This window comes from Anas platyrhynchos, chromosome 3, assembly GCF_047663525.1.
Source record: "Anas platyrhynchos isolate ZD024472 breed Pekin duck chromosome 3, IASCAAS_PekinDuck_T2T, whole genome shotgun sequence".
In the NCBI taxonomy this organism is placed as follows: domain Eukaryota; kingdom Metazoa; phylum Chordata; class Aves; order Anseriformes; family Anatidae; genus Anas; species Anas platyrhynchos.
Window position 1 is genome coordinate 72,338,625 of NC_092589.1, and position 23,529 is coordinate 72,362,153.

Here is a 23,529-nt window from a genome sequence, read left to right on the forward strand (position 1 = left end):
TTCACAATAGAGTAATAGCCTATAAAATAAAAGTACTGTTGACCTCAGACTTCCTGAATTTACTGCAACTACTGTGACAGTAATAAATAAGGAGGAATGATTTCTCAAGCATTGATTGTCTAGTATTGCCTCTCATAACTTTTTTTGAAGATCTAATATGTGATTGTAAGATGGGATTGCCTGTTTTTGTTCCAGGCTAGTAAAATTCCACATTATGTTAAATTTCCATCTTAATGTAATCTGTGTGCACGTATGACTTGCTGACAGTTATTTGGACCTTTTACTTTGAAACTTCTCATGTTTGAATTACTCTTATCCAAATAAGGACTGACACTTCACGTAGTTTATTCTTTTAATCTTAGATAAAACTTTATTTTTTTGAATACAATTTATGGCATTTAGAAATACTTACTGCTAGTCTTTGATTTATAAAGCTCATATTACTTAGGGATAAATGTATTGCACCGATAGATAATTATGCAAATACCTGCAGTTGCTTTTTAATGTGCAGGTGTTTAAAACAGCAGATTTGTCATACTTCTGGGAAGCTATTAAAATGCTGCTTCTACGCAGACAGTTTGAAACTTTAAAAACATGCAGGACTTCATATATATGCAAGGGAGAACTGGAGAGAAATTCCAAGTTATTACTGGTTTGGAGGCATACAGCTGCCATATTTGCTTTGTAAACGGATTTCCATGGACCGCAGTGGCTTTGGACATGTTGCAAAAATAGTACATGGTATGATTTTTCTTTGGAGGTTTTGTTTTATTTTTTTTGTTTGTTTGTTTTAAAGCCGGAGGATTTACAGCTCATTTGTAATTTACACCCAGTGTTCATTACCAGGAGACATTTTTGTGGATACGTTTTTGTGAAAACAAAGCTCTTAAGATTTACGACTAAAGCAAAATTTAAGAAGTGTACATACTTTATATTTTGGTAAAATCAGACATCAGTATTGTTGTACAGGAAAAACAATTGTTGTTTTATGTTCTAATTTGTTTTTAATTTTAGAGTATGTGAGCTTCTGCAAGGTGGAGCCATAATGAACAAATCTTACCAGCCTCATGAAGCCCATATTCCCTACCTCCTTCAACTCTTTATAGATTACAACTTATATGGAATGAATTTAATAAACCTGGCTGCTGTAAAATTCAGAAAGGCAAGGAGGAAAAGTAAGGAGTTTTTTCTTAAGACTAAGTAATTGTTCTGAAAGCTAAAAGCTCACATTTCAAATAAAATGTCACTAGTTGTAGCATTCCTGCCGCGGTTTGTGTCTGAATGGGTATCACATCGTTACAGTTTGTCTTCTGGGTCAAAACAAATTCCATGTGTAATTTTTTGTATTTTTTTCATTTTCTGCCTGTGTATTGGGACTGGAGAAAAGACCATCTGAAATGAGATGCTATGTATCAAAAACCACATGTTCTGTCAGAAATGTCACTTTGACCGTTTTCACAAGACGTTCATCGCTCTTTTCAAGTTAGACATTTAAAACAAAAAACATTGTTTATAGTATTTGATATTTGGATTTATACAAAAGATGTATAGTAATTGTGTTCCTTTAATTTTACTGACATTTGTTTTTCATCCCTATGCCAGTTTTAATTCATTTTTTGCTGCAGTAGTGACTTTCTAGTGCGGTAGTGACAAAATTTTAGCTAGATTATAATAATTTTCCACTGTTCTTAAGCAGAACGCTTCCGCTTGTACTAAGGTCATTTGCTCACTGTTGAAATTTGAGGTATAAAAGTCTGAGCAATTGAGGTATTTTTAATTTTTCGTTTTAAAAATTAGCTTGGCATTTAGAATGTATACACTTGGATAAAACAGAAGATTGGTAAGAACATCCATAATTTTATCTAAATGCTTCAGTATAAAGGGGGTGTAGCAGTAGGAAAAACATTATGTCTTTGGTACTTACATTTAAAAAAATAAATGTTGTTTTGCTAAATCATAATTGTTCTTACAGCTAAAGCAAGATTTTAAAAGAACGGTAAAGTACCTTTCTGTAAAAACAGGAAATGAATCATGCTGACTTTAATTCTTCCCATTATTCTTATGCATATATATCTAGACAGCAATAGATTACTCCATGGAGTTTCATAACATCTAAAGAAATACTCTTTCCATATACAGCAGTAGGCCATGCTTTTTGGTGGTGTTGTAACTGCAGAAAATCAAAAGCTCAGCCACAGCATTTTCAGGACCTTCAGTCCCGAGGAAGTATAGTCAGTGCCTGTCATTATCCAAACATCCAAAGTGGCCTTCTGGAGACACATAATCCAGCTGTATTAAGTAGTTGCCCCCATTGTTTTTCCATAGCTCTTCTTCCTTTTGCTTTCACATGATAGATGATAGAGATGTAAGCTGTTTATAGTCTCATTCATCATTTATTTAAGAATGAGAGACCTAGGCCATGCTTACCTGCCTGCTTGATAATGTCCGTGTCTTGGGTGTATACATTCGTTTTAGTCAACTGTAGTTTGTGCCCCTCAGGCCAGACTGCACTGTGTGTCCTAGATGGCAGTAGAAGCCTTTACCTAAATACGTGCAGCATATTTATTTTTCCTCCCTTGCAGACGATGATCTAAAAATCAGTTTGATGAGGAATAGAAACATCCATAATCAATCTGTTCCTAAAAGTAAGTAGGCAGCATCAAAAGCCTGTTTCCAGTGCTATTTTTGTCACTTAGACGAGCAGACAGTTTTGAAGGCTGAGGGAGGTCAGCTGGTAAATTTGTAGTAACAGGAATACACAGACATAAGCTGATATAGCTGAGAAAATTCAAGGTTCAAGCAGGTCTTTTATGTTGAAGTGGGAGACTGAGTAATTTTTCAGGTTTTCTCCTCCAGTTTCCTCTCCAACGCCATTCCAGGGCTTTTTTCTTTCCTGTGCTACATCCGTGTATATTGTCTTTCCTTCGTCTGAAGAGTGAAGGTTCAGAAGGAGACCGCAAGGGAAGTGGTAAATCTTCAAAGGGGACTTCTCCAGGATGACCTTGGAGCACACTTCCTTACGCTGAAACCTCCAAGCGAGTGTTTTCTGTATTTGTAGGTCAGATGATGTCTGCCTTCATTGTAGTTTTACACTTCTACTATGCCACTACTTCTGAAATGTATTGTATTCTCTTTCAGCTCATGGATAAGAAAAAAAAAAAAAAGTGTGACGCAGAATTTAGTGTTTACTTTGGCTTCTAATTTCCATTGTTCCTCACCTGAGGACCCAGGCACTTGGGAATCCTGAATTTTACTCAAGACTAAGCAATGATGTACTAACATACTCAAAAAATAAAAGCTAGAATTTAGGTTAAGATATGAGCAGACAACACCAAATTCAATTGTAATAAAGTTGGTGCATTGAGAAGACCTTTCTTGTGTGTGTCCACATGTAATTAAGAAAGTCATGGCATTTCAATGAGAGTATAGTTATTCTGAAGCCACTATCATGCAGTGCAGTTTATTCTTCAGAAGCATTTTGGCTGATAATATTAAATAATAGTTGAAATTATGTAATTATATTTGTAAAAAAAATTAAAACATTACTGAAGCATACGTTAATTAATGTCTCATACTATTTTTCTTTTTAGGTGATATATCAGGTGCAAGTAAACATCATAGAATTCATTTTGCAGAAAATTCAAACAGCGCATCTTTCATCGAATGGGATGAAGATGAAATACCAAGGTCAGTGTGCCTAATTTTTTTAACATACGCTGTACTTGCTCATTAGTAGCAACTTCTATGTACCACAGGATTCCAGTCTCACATTTAAAGGAACCCTATATACAGGGTTTTATATGTTTGTTTGTTTTGTTTGTTTTTTAAAGGCACTAAGGTGATGCAGATGATCATTATTTTGTTTCTTAGTATTTTGTCCACCTGAGACTTTGTATCCTTGGTAAATGGTGGGGAGAATCTAACTGGAAGTTAACAATAACAATATATAAGGCAGATTCAGTTTTCTGATTCTTAGAAAATATGTTTCTAGCTAACAACTTCTGATGAAAAGCTAAGCCAGTTTAATAGTTACAGAGACAACTTACACATCAGTTCACAGATTCTGTTTTTGTAATCACCCTTAACTCAGATGAATAGTGTGCAGCTGCTGTTCCAATTTGTCCATTTCAGATAGCTGTGTAAGAATCTCCACTTACAATTCTCACGCGTGTCTCCTGTGCTCTTAATTTTTTCTAGACGTTTGATAGTCTACAGCTTGTAATGGCTTTGCTTCTGTAAGAAAAAGCATGTATTTGGTTTTTGCAGTTGAGAGAGGGAGGGAGGGAAACAACCAATATCTGCTGCAACTCAAATTTGTGTAGTTTATCCGTAACAAATCCATTTTTAAGCTACATTTTAAAGTTTGACAGGTCCTTTTAAATACTCTGTCATCTAGTAGTCTTAGTCTTTGGGCAGTTCCTGTCATTCTTCCCTGAGCAGCTTATCAGGTTCAACATGCGATGCTGCTTGCTAGCATTATATGCTGGGATCATTCACTTCCACAGAAGAAAGCAAGTCCTTTAAACCATATTTCTTCTTTTTCCAGTGTGTTTAAAACTTGAGTTTTTAACAACATTAATCTGATAGTCGTCTCATGGCTTTATTTGTACTCAATTAATAGCCATTTTTTCTTGGGCTATTACTTCTCATCTTCAGGGTTTGTTACTTCGTTCACAGCACATTTCAACCTTTATCTGACTAGGTTATGTGAGCCAAAGTGCTTGACTCCTTTTTGGGGGTAGAGAGGTGGATCATAACATAGGCCACGTTATCTGATGTTACTTGATGCATACTGGGGACAGCAGCAAAAGGAAGCAAATAGCTCTCCCTTGGCTGTCGCACCCCGAGAGGGATGCACCCAGCGCAGTAGGAGCCATGGGTGTCTCCTCTCCAGGCTCTCGTGTTCATGGCTCTACACACAAGCCTTCTCTCCCCCTGCTGCCATGCTTTTGTGTATACAGCCAAGGGTGCAACACCTCACTTGTGCCATCCTATCTCAGAGCTCTCACACACATTTCAACTGTGGGATGTTAACGGTAACAGGGCAAATATCAGGCCTGTCCTTTGTACTCTGTGCTTTTGCCAGTAGGAATTTGTTCAAATGTGAAGCCTGCATACTGCACATTACTACCTGTCCTGGGTTTATGTGGCAAGGGCTTGGGTGCAGGGGTGGCCTCTTTGAGCAGAGCCCAGCAGCTGCCCCAGGTCAGATCAAAGCCAGCTCCAGACTGTATTAAGGACTGACCACAGCCCCCATTCCCTGTTTCCCTGAGCCACATGGGGGGCGGATGTAGAAGAGGGTAAATGGGGGGAAGGCATTTTTAGTTTGTTTTTAGTTTCTCATTGTTTGTGCCTACTAGTGATAAGCAATAAATTGTATTAATCTCCCTATGCTAGATGTGTTTTGCCTGTGACGATAATTGGTGAGTGATCTCCCTGTCCTTATCTCAACCACTGAGCCCTTTTCATCATATTTTCTCCCTCTGTTTTCTTTGAGCAGGGGGAGTGAGAGAATGGTTGTTGGGGATTTCAGCTGCCCAGCAGGGTAAAAACACCGCAGGACCAAACAAATTATCTTTAGTGCATTATGCAGTGATACTGGTTGTTCTCCCCCTGACATCTTTTACAGTCATTTACCATGTCACTTTGTCTCACAATCGTTTTAGGATTCATTAGTACAAGATGTTTCTCTTCTTCCTTTCTTGTCCAAGTGGTAATATTCTAGTTGGAATCTCTTATAAGTTCACATAGGGCCTTGTATCCCATTTTTTAATTTCATCATATTTCTCTTATTCCAGTTCTCATTTGTTCAGTTCTTGTTTTATGATACTATGATCTGGCAATGTATCCAGTGTATCTACCAGACTCACTTATCATATTTCATTAGCACATTTCTGGATTTCCTGACAACAATATTAATGAGATGAGAAATAAACTCAGTCCCATAAACTGGTCCATATTCCATGCTAAGATTTTTTTAATCAACCCTGCTATCTTTTTGTATAAGCAGTAGGAATTTTGCCTTTAGCCAGCTTTTTACTTGCTTTAATAATTTAGGAACTAATCTACATCTCCTCCAACTTAAATCGCTTCCCATTTGATACTGTGTCAAACGTTCCTTTGTCTAGAAAGCTAATTATTTTATTAAAGGTTTTCTAGCATGACTGTCTTCCTTGTGCTATAGGATGCACATGTAACAAACCTAAACTCTTTTCTGTTCATGATTTTGCTTTATTCTAAATCTATACAAAATTATTTGCCTAATTTCTCCTGGATTAATTATGGGAGACATCAACTTAAAACAGTGAAACAGCGTTCTTGTCATTATAGCCATATTGTAGTTTGTCTCAATCTCAGTTTGCCTTCCTACTTCATTTCCTTTAAAATTTTGAAAATTTCCATCTGCATTAGTTTAGTGGGCCCGTAAGCATTATGATCAACCTTGCCGAGGAGAGATCTGACTTTGAGGATAGACTCTGCCTTTTCTTCTATTCTTCCTTAACAAAGTATGTTCTATACTCCAAGCATCAGTTTTCTGCGTATAGCTGTATCAACAGCTGTATTAGTATGTACTTTGTTGTGCACTGCCAGCACAGACCCTTCGTGTTATTATTCAGTCTTCTTGAAGAGCTCGAGTTACATATTTAAGTGCTTTGTGAGTTGTTGGGCACAAAGTTTTTACTTACTTTATTTCACCATTTGAATGCTTGCAGCCGTACTTGGAGTTTACATGTCAGTACTGAACTCTTAAGTCTTTGCTCTTCAGTTGTATCATATTAGAAGATCTCATGAATCTGTCAGCTATGCATATTTTAGGTTGTTAGCTGGTCTTTCAAGAAAAAACAGAAGGGGAAAATTGAGTCAAATGTTGTTTGAGACCCCAAAATTTATAGGGCTGCCTTGTATTAATGATGGAGATACCTGTTTAGAATCATTATTCTTGGTATTGCGTGCATGCAGAACCAGTCTTAGAGATAAATTCTAGTGTGAATCTGCCAAGTCCTTGCTGCAGGTGATACCAAGTTCTCTAATTTGACCAAACTGTGCCAGTGATTTGTCATTTCTTGACTTTGTGGTACAGTATAGTAAATGGTTGAATCTGGTACCTAGTGTTTAATATACAAAATATTACTCAGAATTTATATATGTAACGTTAGCAGCATTTTGCATGAGTAAATGCCAGTGGTGGATTCCTATTTGAGAAAAAAGTTGAGAACTGTGCCAAAGTTTGTTGACTGAATTCAACTCTTCAGTGCTAGGTAGCACCTTGCTACTGTACCACTTCTCCAGAGCACCATTCAACCCTGCCATGTACTGTCTTACTTCTGATAAATCTCTGGATTAATAATGACTAACTAGCTGCTGTTGTTAGCTTAATTTATTAAGCCAGGGGCAGTTTTTTAAAATCTAATTCTGGAGTGATTCTGTTATGAAGTTGACAGATGTCCAAAGCCAGTGGTGCCCAGGAATCCCTGATGTTGTAAGGGTTTTAGGTATGAAACGAGCCAGCGTTAGCAGACTGGAACCTGCAAATCCCGCCAAAAAATAGGCAGTGGTCACCTGAACTTGACATTGCTGTCCAACAGCTTTGACAAGAGGAATTTTTCATATAGGACACATTTATGTTTATCCCTCAGGTAGCTGATAATAAATGATGAAACACTTCCATGAGTTCCAGTGAGGACTTTCTGGTAAACATCAGGCTTGGAGTGATCTGACAGTCAAGTCTACCACTTGGACATGGTGTGTTAAAAGCAGAACAATTGGCAGGATATTTTTTGAGAAAAGCTTTCTTTTTTAAATCCTGGATCTGCTATTGAACTCTATTTTATGTGCAAGCGGAGAGATCGGACAAATAACACTATTGTGCAGTCTAGCAGTTAGATAATGTTAAAGATTTCTACTAGTTTTCTGGCTGTCATAATTGCTTTTCTCACTTGTCAGAATGTACATGTTTTTATTTAGCCACTTATTTTTTAGCAAAATACATATATTATTCAAGTCATTGGAACAAATGCAGACAAATAAAGTTTTTCTTCCATGAACAGAATATGGAATAATAGAATTATTATGTGAAAAGGTAAAGTCCTTGTCAGTGCAGTTGAGTGACATCTCTTAGGTCCTCTGTGGGATTCATTTTATATCTACTGTCCTCAGTTTAACATTATAAATAACTGAGATAGTCATCACAGAACTCATTTCCCTAGCCTGTCATTAATATTGGTGAATTAAGTTACTGACCTTGATGTCCTTTCTTCAAGGTTTTTGAGGGCTTTGATCTAGCAAACTGTAGTGGGTAATTCTTTAATACAGTATCAATTGTTGCTTTAGTTCAATGTCTCAGCACCTGAGGAACCAAACCTTGGTACTTTCTTTGAGTACAGTGAGCTCAGCTTTCATCCTCCATTGTTATTATGGCAGTGGATAGTGCCAACAAGCTTCTACTTTCCTCAAAAATTAGGATCGTTCTCTTTAGCCTCTCTGCCTCGTCTCAAAATAATTGATTTGGAGCTTAGTTACAAAGGTACAATGGATTTGTATTTCCCTTTTTCAGCATAGTCTGCAGGTATAAAAGGGAATTTTAAATGAATTGGTTTGAATATCTCTAGTAGTCTAGTCAGGCAACACAGTGTTTTGCAACCATGATTTATCTTGCTTCTCATCAGAGTAAACTTTAATCTTGTACAGATAGGTTGCCTCCAATCCTGTGCTTCTCCTTGGTTAAGCCTGCCTTTCATACACGTGTATTACAAGTTGTGCCTTGTGAACAATTCTGTCTACGTTCTGTTTTACAAAATGAAACCTAGATGATATGAAAAGTGTTGGCTGGGACATGATAAATCTTATTTTCTAACCTTGTTTTAATAGAGAGATTCTCAAATCATGATTTTGAGATTACATTGACATTGTCTTTTTCATACGGTATAAACCCAATGGTTAGCCCTACGTATCCATAGGGCAATATGTGGTGAACAGACCACTTTGAGAATCTTCCAAGTCATAATAATTGCTAATCACCTAAAGTAGTTCATGTGTTCAACTGGCTAAAGTTAGGAGACTGGATATTTTCTGGCATTTTCATGCTGTCTTCTCACCTGGTAATTGCAGCCTTATAGCTGCTCAGGATATGTGGCTTGATTTAGGAGTATTGGGAGATGCAGTGACATGAAAAGTGTGCATTCTGGTTGTATTGTGGACTCGTTTCTCAATTGATAATGTGACTGGGAGGGAAGGGAAACGATGGCAACGGATAGTACTTATGTTTGCATTAAGTATGCATTAGGGCATGGTAGTCTGCTTCAGGTAAAAAGGCTGAGCTGCTTTGATTTAGGAGTTCTATGATCTATTTTTTTAATTATCACAAAAGCTCTGAACCAGTACTGCTGACTGGAGGGATTGGTAATCATATGTTAATATGTATCTTACAGTCATTAATGAATTCTACATGTGTGCTTCACTAGTTCTGTTGGACTGCTTTTTGATGTTTAAAAGAAAGAAATGTCTTGTTCTGCATTCTTTTCCTGTAGCAGAGCAAAACCAAAACTAAAATAAAAGTGAAAAAAGTTTGCAATATTACATCTATGGTATTAAGGCAACCACAAAACTTGACGTCACAAATTTTAAAAGTATGGTTGCCCAGAAATTATTCTGCAAACTTTTTCTCTCAGCTTTTAAATGATGTGCTTTCAAAATATTAAGTGTCTACCAGTTTCTGAAATTTACTGTCATGATACCTATTCATTTTTTCTTACCCTTCATTTCGGTTCTGTTTCTCATTTTTACAGTATGTATAATACAGGGTTTCACTTCCCAATAGTGTTTCCCTTGTTATAATGTGATACAAGAGGAGAGGAAGGATGATTCTTGGAAGCTGAGTCTACTGTAGACAGGTTGAGGTTATCACAGAAAACCCCCTCAGCTTACTGAAGAAGAATATTTTTTCCTTACCCCAAAAGTCACATTATGCATCAGTTGCCCAACCAAACTAGAGCTTTTCATTACTGTGATACATGGACAGAATCAACAACCAGATGACTGTATATCTCCTTTCAGTCCTCTCTGTCTTTACACCCATAAATGCCGATATTTTAAGATTATTTAAGACTGGTTTAATTTTTTGCTTAGAACTCTAACACTGGTTTTACTTCCATCGTGTCATGCAGTTCTCTGCCTAAACAAAACTACCAAGCTGTAAGTGTATAGAAATGAGACTTAAATAAAATAGAAAAGATGAACTGTTTCAGAACTTCATTCTTTTATGTTTAAAAATAATTTTCTTATTTACTTAGGAGGTCTCAGTGTTCTCCCCAGCAATGCAGGAAGCTATTTCTGCATTATGCAAAATGCAGTTGATATTTCAACGGTTAATATTTCTTCATAGGTTGATAAATATACACAGGATTAATAAAGTAGTTATAGCCTAACAATTTCACTTTTCTCTCTACATAATAGTGGGATCTAACAGACTTACTAGGAAAAGTATTTGTTTTCCAGTGCCTTTCTTTATGTGGTTCCTAGGTTGGCTTTCTGAGCTGCAAGTGCACATTGCTGGCTCGTGTTACGTTTCTCATCAACCATCTCCCACACCCTCATGAGTGCTTCTCTGCAGGCATGCTCTCAATCCATTTTCTGCCCAGCCTGTATTTGTCCTCGGGATTGCCCTGACCCAGGTGCAGGACTTTCCATTTGGCCTTGTAGGACTTCGTGAGTTTGGCACAGGCCCACCTCTCAAGCATGGTCCTTCTGAATGGCATCCTTTCCCTCCAGCACGTTGACTGCACCACACTGCTTGGGGTCATCAGGAGACTTGCTGAGGGTGCACTCAATCCATGTCACCAACAAAGACATTAAACAGTCCTGGTCCCAATACTGACCCCTGAGGAACACCACTCATCACTGGTCTCCACCTGGACATCAAGCCATTAACCACAACTCTTTGAGTGTGACCATGCATCCAGTTGCAGAAAAGTCATTGAGTACTTCTGTCTTTTCCATATTCTGGGTAACCAGGCTTTCCATTTCCTTCCAGTGAGGGCCCACATTTTCCCTAGTTTTTCTTTTACCACTGATGCACTTACAGAAGCCTTTTTTTGTTGCCATTGACATCCCTAGAAGGATTTAGTTCTATCAGGGCTTTAGCTTTCCTAACCTGATCCCTGGCTGCTCAGACAATTTCTCTGTATCCCTCCCAGGCTGCCTGTCCTTGCTTCCACCCTCTGTAGGCCTCCTGTTTCTGTTTGAGTTTGGCTAGGAGCTCCTTGTTCATCCATGCAGGCCTCCTGGTGTTTTTGCCTGACTTCCTCTTTTATTGGGATGCATCCCTCCGGAGCTTGGAGGAGGTGATCCTTGAATATTAACCATCTTTTTTGGCCCCCTCTTCCTTCTAGAGCTTTATCCCATAGTACTCTACCAAGCAGATCCATGAAGAGACTGAAGCCTGCTCTCCTGAAGTTCAGGGCAGTGAATTGTGCGCCCTGCTTGCTGCCCTAAGGATCTTTTACCTCCACTATTTCATGGTCATTGCAGCCAAGACTGCACTTGAGCTTCACATTCCCCACAAGCCTTGTTGGTGAGAACAAGGCCCAGCACAGCAGCTCTCCTTGTTGGCTCCTCTATCACTTGGAAGTTATCACCAGCGCATTCCAGGAACCTCCTGGGTTGCTTATGCCCTGCTGTGTTGTCCCTCCTTAATTTATCCCACTCCCCCACCCCCTTTTCTTCTTTTGAAGATAATACCTCAGCCTTTGCCCTTTGGGCAGTAGGACCTCAGTTTGTGGAGGAAAGGGTTGTTCTTGTGGGGGAACCCAGGAAAGCTGGGGGCCAGAAGGAAGTGAGAGAAATGTTGCACGTGTTTGGAAGTATTCCTTCATTTGGCAATTCACTTACATCACGGACTGTAGGTGGGTCTTTGCATGGGCTGTTTTCTGAGAAGTCTTCAGAATTTTTCTCTTACAACATAAGCAGTATCTTAGCAGTTTAATTTTACATTTCTTTCAGATTTCTAGATAGCTTAATACTTCATTTCCAGAGAAGTTGTCAGGGATATCTAGCTTTAAATACATCTGTTGCCTATTTGCACTATACTGCCTTCTGTTCGGAGCTTACAGAGAGAACTGGAAATACCGATGAATTATATCTTAGAATCTACACTGATATTCTTGAGCCTTTGTTGTTGTTGTTAGAGAATACATGCAGATGTTGTAAGTAACGAGACAATTAACCTAGACAGAGGATCTTAAAGATTATCAGATTTTAATTAAAGAATAGCCTATTTCAGTTGTTGATAGCATTGAAAGGATTTTCTGTTCCCCTAAAAGTTTGCCAAGGATAAACAGACTTTGACATACACCTGAGAGGTTTCTCTTTCTTAGCCTTCTCCATGGACTTCTTAAATATAGCTCACTGACAGCAACAGGTGGAAGGCCACTGACCTTAGCACATATGTCACTGAAAAGGAAGATGATCAGATCACTACACAATAAGCTCAAATCTGTTTCTTGTATTTTAAGTCTTTACCAAGCCAGTTAATCCTAGTTGTGCTTATGTTTGGGATGCTAATACCCAGTTCCTATTTACCAGGCTTCCTCCAGGCACACACCTCACCCCCTAAATAAAAAGTAGGTTGTGAAAAATAAAACAGTTTTTGCTTCACTTCCCTTAGTAAGAAGTTTTACACTGTTTTGATTGCTCTGAACTGTGAACATTGAAGGAAAGTTCTTCCTGCTATTTCTTCTGGATATAAGGTTATGCTAACACAGGTGGTCTATTGCCTGAGAGTTCTACAGACCATTTCATACTGTATTTGATGAGGAGAACATTATAAATGCTGTAGTATTTAGTATTGTTTACCACTTCTTTCTCTTCTTCCCACCAAAGAAAAAGTGTAATCCCTTTAAACTGAAGAGACAAATTTCCCATCTAATTAGATTTGGGATATAACCATTAATTTAAGGCTTTGCAGGTGAGGATGAGAACTGGTAATTCTGTATTCATTTACTCATCCTCATCCCCCCAAAATACTTCATATGTTAGTTAAAAAAAACAGTGATGATGCATGTTTCAAAGTCAACATACTGATAAAATTAACTGACATTATTTATGTTGTCACAGTTCTTTAATGTTGAAAGGTGTTGAGCCACAAAGTACCTGTGAATTGGAGGTGGATGCAGTAGCTGCTGACATTTTAAATCAACTGGATATTGAAGGTGAAGTATCAATAACTTTGCACATAAAATATTTTAAAACAACTGTATTGTCATCTCTTTGTTAAGGTTCAGCTTAGTTAAGCCACAGTCCAGATTCCAGATTTCAGTATTAGTCATCTGGTGATGTTATAACATTAACATTAATATAACATTAACATAACACTAACAGAATTTGAAATTAGTCTGTTTTCAGAGCAATACAAAGAGGTTTTCGTTAATGCATAACAGAAGGCTTCAGAACTCTAAGTAAAATACCAATATCAAGTATGTGTGTATATATGTACATATATATAGATACACAAACCTGGTGAGAAGACCAGCAATAGCTGAAGAATTTTCTAGAAACAATTAGGAGTTTTATGCTATAACTTTGGCATAACACTGAATCCTTGAGTAAGGCAAGAATCGCAGTAAAAATAGTAACAGGTTAGAATGACAAAAAAGGTAAAAAAAAAAAAAAAAAAAAGTTTTGTTGGGGGAAGAATGCATTTTATCATGTTGACAGACTTCCCTTCATGTGTTATTGTGTACTTCAGCCCAGATTGGCAGAAACCCTGGTTTGCAAGCTATATGGGAAGATGAGAAGCAGCGACGGAGAGAGAAATGTGAATCTTCTCAGATTAAGACACCAGATTCACAAGGTAATAATAATAATAATAATAATAATAATAATAATAATAATAATAATAATAATAATAATAATAATAATAATAATAATAATAATTTAAAACAACAACAACAAACCACCAAGCATATATTATGCAGCTCTTTATCAAAAACTTTGAATGAGAAGCAAGCAGGAGGTAGAGTTGAAAGCAGTGTATCAAATTTCAGGGCTTTTTAGCTGTACTGTTTTGCTGTTCCAAGTTTACTGATTGACCAGGATGTGTATTCCAGATTTAAAAGTAAGATACAAAACCTTGCCTGAAAGCATCTTGATTGAACTAGCTGCAGAGCATTCAGCAAGATAAATGATGATGACAATTAAGGTTGTGTACTCTGGGATGGAAAATATTTAAATGTTTAAATACTGGCAAAATTAAATCTCTTATCCTGAAGCTTTCTATGGTAGTTTATGATATGGCCAGTTCCCTTGAAATAAAGTGAAGGTGATGTTAGATGAAAATCATAGAAGGGTAGAGAAATCCCTTATTTTTATGTAAAATTCATTACACAGGACTGTGCTCTGCAAATTAATTGCATAATGAACAAGACTGTTCTCTGTAGAGCCTAGGCCTTGTTTCTTTTAAAATATGAATGATATTTGACAAGCAAGTCAGAGGACTGCAAGAAGGAAAAAGATAGATTTCTGGCTGAGGCAAAGTACTTTCTGATTGCTTTTTGTTCTTGTGTTTCTCTGTAATTCTATTCAGGCTTCATAAACCAAAATTTTCAAAATTGTTCACTGATTAAGTTGTCTTTTCGTGGATGCTCACCTTGATGTAATTGCCACATGATTTTTAAATGCTGTTAATACTTGCAGTTGAAAATGAGATCAGTGGGAGCAGATGAAGTATTTTCAAGTTTTTGAATACACTTGAAAAATCAGCCCTCGAATTTGACACTTAAAATTAGCGGACACTTCCACTTTGAGCTATTTCCTAATAGAATTAGGAATTTTAGCCTCTCTTTGTGTTGGAAGGCCCAAGAAAAAGTGAATAACATATCTTTTTTAAATTTTAAAGACCGGGGATTTGTGCCAGCAACAGAGAGTGAAAAATATTTTCAGAAGAGACTTAAAGAAATCCTCAAGCAAAATGACTTCTCTGTGTAAGTGCTTAGCCATTTGCCATAAACTATGGTATTCTGTGTAAACCTTAAATATGCATTTAAAAATTGGTTTTCAATTAACTAGAACGTTATCAGGATCAGTGGACTACAGTAATGGATCAGAGGAGTTCTCTGCTGAGCTAACACTACATTCTGAGGTACTTTCTCCTGAAGCCTTTCAGTGTACGCCAGCTAATATGGTAGAAGTGCATAAAGATAAAAAGATGAACAAAGGTGAGTATTTTTAATAGCATAATTGCTTAGGCGTAAATCTATGTCATGCTTTGGCTGTATATGCTATTAGCAGAAGCTAAGGAAGATTTGATTGTCAAGTGTGAAAAAACCTCTGAAGAGTAGTTTCACTTTTATTCTGTTGTTAGAGTAAGCCTTTTAAAATTGCTACAGCAAATAATGGAAACAAACTTTAATAGTAAAATCCATTTTAAGTAGTTTGCTTTCATACTGTATTGATGTCTGTGACTCTTTGAAGGTTTATCCTTTTGCTTTTTGTTTTTCTTTTAAAGAATCTGATAGGATGCATACTGATAAAGAAGAGGAAGCACTTATTAATGAAGAAGCAATTTTAAACATTGTGGAGAATAGTCAGAGTTTTCATCATTTGTCTCAAAGACTGAGTCAGACTGCAGTTTTTAGTGAGTATAATTGGAATGTCTTTTCTTCTGGGCTGTTTTATTGTTCCACAGTCTTCATTGTGCTCTCTTACCCTGCTAGTTGTGAAAGAAAGTATTTTATCTCACAGAATTTGTCAAGCAAATTGAAACTTCACCTCTGCCACCACAAAACATCTTATTTTCTAATAATGTCACCAGTACAGTGTATTAGTAGAAGCTACTGTGTTTTACTGGTTAGGTAAGCCTGTCCTCTTGACGGGTCAGCTCAATGCAGTCTCTTGGAGGGTAGTACTCTTCTTTATGCTCCATGGGTTGTAGGACTAAAACTATTAGACTAAACACGATTTTGACTGTCTGTCTGTGATATTCTTGCATTTACTGTGTCTTTTTCACAGTAATGGCAGAGAACATGCTCATGCGCTGTCTTTAGAATTTCTGCTGTCTGGAGATACTGGGCTCTAGTAGGCTGATAATGAGAGGCAAATTACACAAGAAATATTTCCCAAAATGTATGGATACAAAAGAATGGTTGAAAGCAAAGAAACAAGAACAATAAAATATTAAAGAGAAGGAGAGAGACCATGACAGCAAACAAACATGGGTGGCATGAGGGGAAAACAATAATAGAATAGCACAACAAAGGAATTTGCATGGAAAGTTACTTCAGGTAGAAATACTATAGAAGAGATAGATGGTACATATCTCATGCTATTCTGTGTACATTCTGAGAAGATACATGGAAGCTGATAAACATACTCGCTGATTTTTGTAGTGAAAAGGTTATTTTGAGAGGTTGAGAAATGGCTAATAGTTATACAGATGTGTCCTGTGTCTGTGTGTTTGAGTTGCTCAACCAAATAGGGGTGTTGAAAGGAGCATTTTTTTCCAGTGGGTAGGGAATCAGATGGAAATCTTACACCTTATTTTTTTCTTTCTTTTTCTTTTATCTTTTTATCATGTAGCTACTAATTGCTGGTGTCTCATGTTACCATCAGTTTCTCATGTTCCTTCATAGCATGGACTAGTCTTTACTATGCCCTTTGTAGAGTCAAAGTGCCATAAGGGTTGTGAAACACACTACTTCTTCTGGTGTGAAGTATATAATAATGTTTATATTAATGGGAAGTCAAGTTTGGAGGTTAATGACAGGGCATTATAAAGGGCAAAGAAGGAGAGAAAGTGAAGTTTATTCAGAACTCCAGCAAAGGCAGTGTTTTCCATTCTAAATGATAGAGTGGTGTCTTGTGAAGCCTTTGTAAAGCTGGGAAAATGGAAAATGCTTTCGTCACAGATATTGAGACCCATATGATTCTCAGGATCACTGTAAATCGTGATATTTCCTGAGGAAAGAAAATAGACATTGTAGTTCTTCAGCCAGAGGAAAAGGAGAGAGAAGTAACAAAGATGCCTAATAGACTGGAAACCATAAATTGGTGATGAGGTCAAATGAAAGGTAATCAGGAAGAGAGTGATAGAAAAATTATGACTTGGAATGATGCTTAAGAAATAAAAATGAAGAATGAGAAAACATGCATGAGTTGGTATAAACTCGGTTCAGATAAAGCAAATCAAAAATGAGATATAAGGGATGAACAAAATCAGATGAACTTTTGGTGTGAAATAAAGGAACATAGAAATAGTAACACAGATTATAGGAGCAAGAAAGGGGAGATGAAGTTAAGCATTATAGGAAATTCCAAAACGAAAGAAGGACCAGTCACTAAAAATCAGCACCATCTTTCATGAGATGCAGTGATTGAAAGTCTTCCAAGCGGCACAGAGAAAAGTGCCCAACAAAGTTAACGCAGCCATTGAGATGGAGAGAGCAAGAGAAGGCAGGGATGTTTCAGAAGCTGGCACGCATGCTGAAATGAAAGGGAAGAGTGAAGCTTTACTAAACATGAGGAAGTGTAGGAGGGTGGAGGCCAAGAGAAGTGCTTCCACTAAATCTACTACAATTGGAACAGAAGGGCAGAAATAAAATGAAGATTGTCAGTATTCTAAATAAAGAGCTAGAAAACATAACAAATTATAAAACTGTAAAATAAGACAGGTATGAAGAGTGCTTTGTTGCTTTAACCACTTTGCTTTGGACAGTAGCAAGCTAGTAGATTTTTAAATGTTGAGGGTTTTGTTTTACCAGGAGAGTATAACTAGGCATTTACAAGGAGAACAAAATATAAATTGTGTTTTGGGGGCTCTTTCTGCAGTGAACAGTAGTGCTGATGAGGCCATGATTGATCTATTGGCTGGTTTGGAGAATGATGGCTATCAGATGGGACATCACAAAACACTCTCTCACCATCGTTCTCTTGGAAGCTGTCGAATTTCTCAGAACAGTGATGATGAAGAAAATGAGCCACAGTGCGAGAAAGAGGAAATGGAACTTAGCTTGGTAATGTCGCAAAGGTGGGACAGTAGCATTGAAGAGCCTGGGCCAAAAAGAAGGTATATATGTGATTTGCTTTTCTTAATGTGTTCTTCTCTGCCACATCCTTTCCTCCTGCTCTCCCTCTCCCCTTACTGTTCCTCCTCCCCCCATTTTCAAGTGTGCTAATGTGCACCGTAGAGGTGTCTCTGTTGAAAGCATTGAAAAAAATTCTGCAGATCTTGGGACAGAATGCAGTTGTGCAGCTGATGCTGTGACTCTTCAGTTTCATATGTGACTCTTTCAGTTTCAGATATAGGTGAAATGTTTAGGTTTGACTTCACATAAGCTTCTAGCTTGCTGTTTGAGGAAAAATTGAGTAGTGTTTTTTTTTTTTCTACAAGTCCAAGTATGAAAATTTTAGTTGTAACCTCTTTTTAAAGTCACACCATGAATACAGTACAAATGTAAGGTGTATTTCATGCATGTGCCTTAACTTTCATTACAGTGAATGGTTAAGAAACATTCTTGCAAAGACTGACCTGACCCAGAATGGGTGTTCTTCTCAGAACACCCATTTGTTTCTGTGCTCAAAGCTTAAATTGAAACATGAACGTTGCTCACTTTGTTAGACTGCTAAAGGTCAGCAGCTTGAATATTTTTAAGGCCAAGAATCTTGGAACACCTTCTCAGGTTGTAATGACATTTTGTAGTCTGCACTGATGACTGTTGAAAGAAGCTATATACAGTTTCTCGTCACTCATGCATTAGGCAGGCACCTTCTGGTATTTATAATTCTATTTGAGAGATGAGAAACTTAACAGATGTAACATTTTGATATTTTTTTAATAGAAAATCACAATTATGGTATGATTCAGAGAGCAAGAGAGGCATAGAAATACTGAATCTTTTATTTTGTAAAGGCATGCAGAAAAGTTGTAACAGAATCCAAAGTTAGATCATTAGTCTCCTGGTTCTAGAGATACTTCATCTCTAAAGCAACTTTTCCTATTTGACCTTTATTTTCTCTTTTTTTTCCCCTCGGTACTCTGGAAAGTTGGAATTTCCAGAATCTAAAACACTTTTCTTTAATCTTTAGTGGCAGTATTTGTGTAAAACTAGCCTGTATCTTGCAGAATTCATTACCTTGGACACAGCTGTCTATAGGCATGACTGTACAATTTCTGTAGTCAAGTAGATCCTGAAGCAATTAACTGCTTTTATACAATAAAGAATCCATCTTAAAAACTCATCAGACATGATGAGTTGGCTCATGAGTAGCTTGCTCGTATATGCCTGCATCTTCATCTCAGGCAGAAAGCACTAGGGAGAATGTACGTAGCAAGTGCTTCCATGTGGAGTCAGCTGATACCTAGAGGGAATTACAAGCTTTGCCTCAGTGTGATCACTTCAGAATTTGGACTGACTTCACAAGAGAGCATGAGTATGATTCAGGTCATGCATGAAGAAGCAGTTTGAGTCTGACGATGGATCCAACCCTATTCTGCTCATGGTTCATTCTGTTTGTGCTGCTTCTTAATGCATGCATGCATTCTATGAATTTTTGTTATTGGGAACCAATCTTCCATTATATCAAATGATACATTGAGATAACGGGTTGCCACAACACCCTAGTGACTGAATTAAACAGCTTGGATTTGACTTCTGATGGGAGATAAAAGCCCAGCAAGACATGAAGAGCCATATGGTGGTGTCATGCAGTGTTAGACAAATTTTGAATGCAGAGAGATCCAAGTTGTTCTTTGCAGAAGTCATCTCAAGCCTGACTTGATTTGCTAATATTGACAAAGCTTTGCTTTGTGCACAGGATTGTAGCATAATCTCAGAAGAAACATCTAAATGTTACCTAGTCCAGTGCTGTGGTCAAAGCAGCTTTGACTAGATCAGCTGCCTAGGACCTTTTCTTGTTGAATTTTGAATATCTCCAAGGCTAGAGGTTGCATAGCCTCTATGGACATGTTCCAGTGTTCAGACACCCTCATGGTGAAGAATTTTGTCCTTATACATGACATTCCCTGAGGCAGCCCTGTGTCCGCTTTCCCTTATCACACTACCATGGGCCTCTGAATCTGTTTTTTTCTTTACATCTACCCACTGAGTCTCTGATGAGTGCAACAAGATCTTAGTTTTTTCTCAAGGCTGAACAAATCCTATTCCCTTAGCCCTTCCTTATAAATCATGTGCTCCAGCCTCCAGTCACCTTGGTGGCTCTCAGCTGGATTTGCACCGGTTTTGTCAGTGTCAGCCTTGTAGTGGGGAGCCCAAAACTGAGCCCAATACTCCAGATGCAGCCTCACAGTTAATGATAATGGCTACAGTCTTGCAGTTGCAGTCCAGGATGCAGCTACAAAAGCACACTGCACACTCAGACTTTTCTCCTCCAGGGTTTTTACATCCTTTTCCACAAAACCATTTTGTACCTAGGTAGCTTCCTGCCCGTAGCAGTGTATGGAGTTATTTTATCCAATTTATGTGACACTGGATTTGTCTTTGCTGAAGTCTTTGAGATTTCTGTGAGTTCATTCCACAACCTATTAAGATCCCTTGGGATAACAGCCCTACTCTCCAGAGTATTGGTTTCTCCCCTCGGTTTGATATTCACTTGGATATATAGCTGAATGTCTTTGCACTGTAATTCTCCATGTTTTGTGTTTTGGGAGCACAGAAGAGGGGAAACTAAGTTGACTTAGTTCACGGCCACTGTGAGCCCATCTGTCCTTGTTACTGAAGTCTCTCCTTCAAGCCATGCTGCTTCCAGACTTGAGTTAGTCTGGAATCATATAACCATATTTGAGCTTATTGCTCCTGAACTAATAAACACGGCTTAATCCAAGCTGGTTCATTGCTGAGCACATTCAGATGTCTGTGGTGTTATGATGCACATAACTCATGATCTAGTTGTACTCCACAGATAAGAGTTCTTCAAAAATAGATGAACTAGCAATGAGAAAGCACACTGACCTAAATGACTTCAAAACCTTGGTATTTACACCTTCTAAGGTACTACACAATAATATTTTTATATATATAAAGCTGCTCATCAATTGAAAAAATTCTTTACTAGGATAGATTTATTTTTATCTTAAAACAAAAACAAAAACAAACAAACAAAAAGTTCCTAAAGATTTATCTGGACTCGCTTCTTGTAACCGCAGGATAACTTGCCACTTCAAAGAATTAAGTCTATCTCATGATTTATTTTAAAGAAGAAATCAAATTATTCAGTGCTTCTAGAGTGGTAATTTACTTATGGGTTTGTTTTGGGAGGCTTTCTGTTTTATTTTTTTCCCCATTATACAGTAATTCCACCTTAAAAAACTGGAAAAAATCATCAGAAGTTTGTATTTGTAGATTTATTCTTTTTTCTCCAGCAGATTTATGACTGTAAAAACAGCAGCTTGGAGCAGTTAATGTAGAGTGGCTGAAGTATTAGCAACAGCAACTTCAGAATGTTCAAGGAGGGATGGAAACAAACATTTCTTTGGTGATTGTGCTTTAATTAAGCCTGCCATGAGAGAGAGATTCCTTTAAAAAAAAAAAAAAAAAAGCCATTTCCTAAGAGCTAAACTGAAAAAGCATGTTGGACAGTTGCTTTAGTCCTCAAGTTTCAAGCAATAAAATTAAATTTCAGTGAAACTGAAGCAAAATCAAGCATTGGAATCCCCTAACTTCCTAACCAAGTGATTTTTGCTGTTCCCCTCTGTAGATTTTAGAATTTTTACTACTTCCATTGCCTGTTAAAATAATAATATTTTGAGTTTCTTAGTGAGAAATATAACAGGTTTTTTTTGGTTTCACTTTGCTTGCCCAAATTTCACAACCATGTAACATCGCATCTTTTTGATTTTTGAGGTTCCCGTGGCTTTAGGTATTTTCTACTTGAAGATTTCTCTATTAATTGATTCCTTCATTTTCTTTAGGTCAGCTGGTAAAAATATGCATCGAAGTTCAACAGAAGAGGATTCATCTTCAGAGGAAGAAATGGAGTGGAGTGGTAGCAATATGCTCCTAACTAATCTCTCTATACCTCAGTTAGATGGGACTGCAGATGAAAATGGTGGTAAGTAAATAGAAAAATGGCTTTGGAAGTTGAATCACTAACTGGGTCATAGGTTGCTTTCAGATCAATTTGCTAATTCTTGAAAGTCCTAAGCGTCTTTGATTCTTGTCTCAGCTGGAAGGAAATGTATTGCAGTCTATAGCAGAAGAAGGCCCTTAACATCTTCCTTATCAGTCAACAGTATTGTAATCCCATCATCTACAGTGAATTAACAGAATCTGCATTTCCTACTGTATAAATGGTTCAAAAAGGGTATTGTTTAATAAGTGTTAGGGAGAAGTTCTTCGTTGCAAGGGGTATTTTTCTGTTACTACTTGTTCTACAAATATGGTGCTTAAATTAACAATTCCATGGGACCATTTATCCTGCTTGGATTTTATCGTGTATAGTAAATGTATTATTGTGTAAATTTAGATGGGTAACTTTGCTTTGCATGTATTTTGCCACCCATGCTAAAATACAGTGAGCCTTTGTTTGAGCCTGTTACATTCAGCAGATTGCATGTTCACATCCTGGGATTGCATGAGTTAAAACTATGCAGTAGAAGGCTGCTGCAGAAGAAACCGTCTTTCAAAAGCCTATTAAAATATTAAAAAAAAAAATGTAATCTGTAGAGATAGGTCTTGCCATCTCTTTCTGACAGGCTTTGTTCGAAATAACCTTGGTTACTAGAATGCACACTGAGATTAGGCAAATACATAACTAATATTGTTTGTTTCGTTAGCCAAGCTATCTACTTTCATATTTATAAAGTTCTGAGTGAAACAATGTAAAATGTACATATCCTGGGGTGGGGATAGAATACATCTGTATCCAGAGTTATCCTAGTATTAAGTTCATTTTTGTTCTTGGTATAATCAACAGTAATTGATTTTCTTTGTTTCAGATATGTTGTATTACTCATATTTCATTGTCTTTAAAATTTGAAATTTGTGGTTAATTTAATTTGTGGCTTTTGGTAGAAACTTTCCTTAATCCATAGTAAAAACTGTTTAGTGTAAAAATCTTGTTGGTGCACATGCATTTGCTCTTGGGGGAAGGGATATAATCTGTTACAGAAGTTATGTATTAGTGTCTCTTGAAGCTATTTGACAAACTAATAAACATCATATATCAATACACAAAATATACTTTAATATACCCATAAGCAATTCTGTATTGAAGAAGGTGAGCTATGTGATCTTAGTACGTAGGCAACTTCAACCATTCTTTCACATTCACTGTTTAAAAGCATAGCTGGCTTTTTTCCTTTGCTTATATATAATATAAAAAAATATAAAAAGGTATAATAGTAGGATTAATACATTACTTGATGTACTTACTCATATGATTGATTTTGCAAAATGCACAATTGTGATTTCCTTATTTGCTATACTTTGTAACTTACTGTAAAAGGGATGTTTCTGGCTAAAGGAATAGTATCTTAAATCATTGTCTGAATTGTAGAATAGTCTAAGTATTTTGAATATTCAT

At 37.1% G+C, this 23,529-nt stretch overlaps 1 protein-coding gene across 1 annotated transcript in view; it reads left to right on the forward strand.

Moving 5' to 3' along the window:
• REV3L (REV3 like, DNA directed polymerase zeta catalytic subunit) overlaps window positions 1-23,529 on the forward strand; it is a 115,394-nt gene that overhangs the window by 48,123 nt on the left and 43,742 nt on the right. The window contains exons 4-12 of the mRNA XM_027454696.3: window positions 1,015-1,175; window positions 3,591-3,687; window positions 13,111-13,205; window positions 13,742-13,846; window positions 14,891-14,975; window positions 15,061-15,209; window positions 15,500-15,628; window positions 17,818-18,055; window positions 21,917-22,056. Of these exons, the coding sequence (XP_027310497.2) occupies window positions 1,015-1,175; window positions 3,591-3,687; window positions 13,111-13,205; window positions 13,742-13,846; window positions 14,891-14,975; window positions 15,061-15,209; window positions 15,500-15,628; window positions 17,818-18,055; window positions 21,917-22,056 (1,199 nt within the window). The remainder of the gene's footprint in view (window positions 1-1,014; window positions 1,176-3,590; window positions 3,688-13,110; window positions 13,206-13,741; window positions 13,847-14,890; window positions 14,976-15,060; window positions 15,210-15,499; window positions 15,629-17,817; window positions 18,056-21,916; window positions 22,057-23,529) is intronic.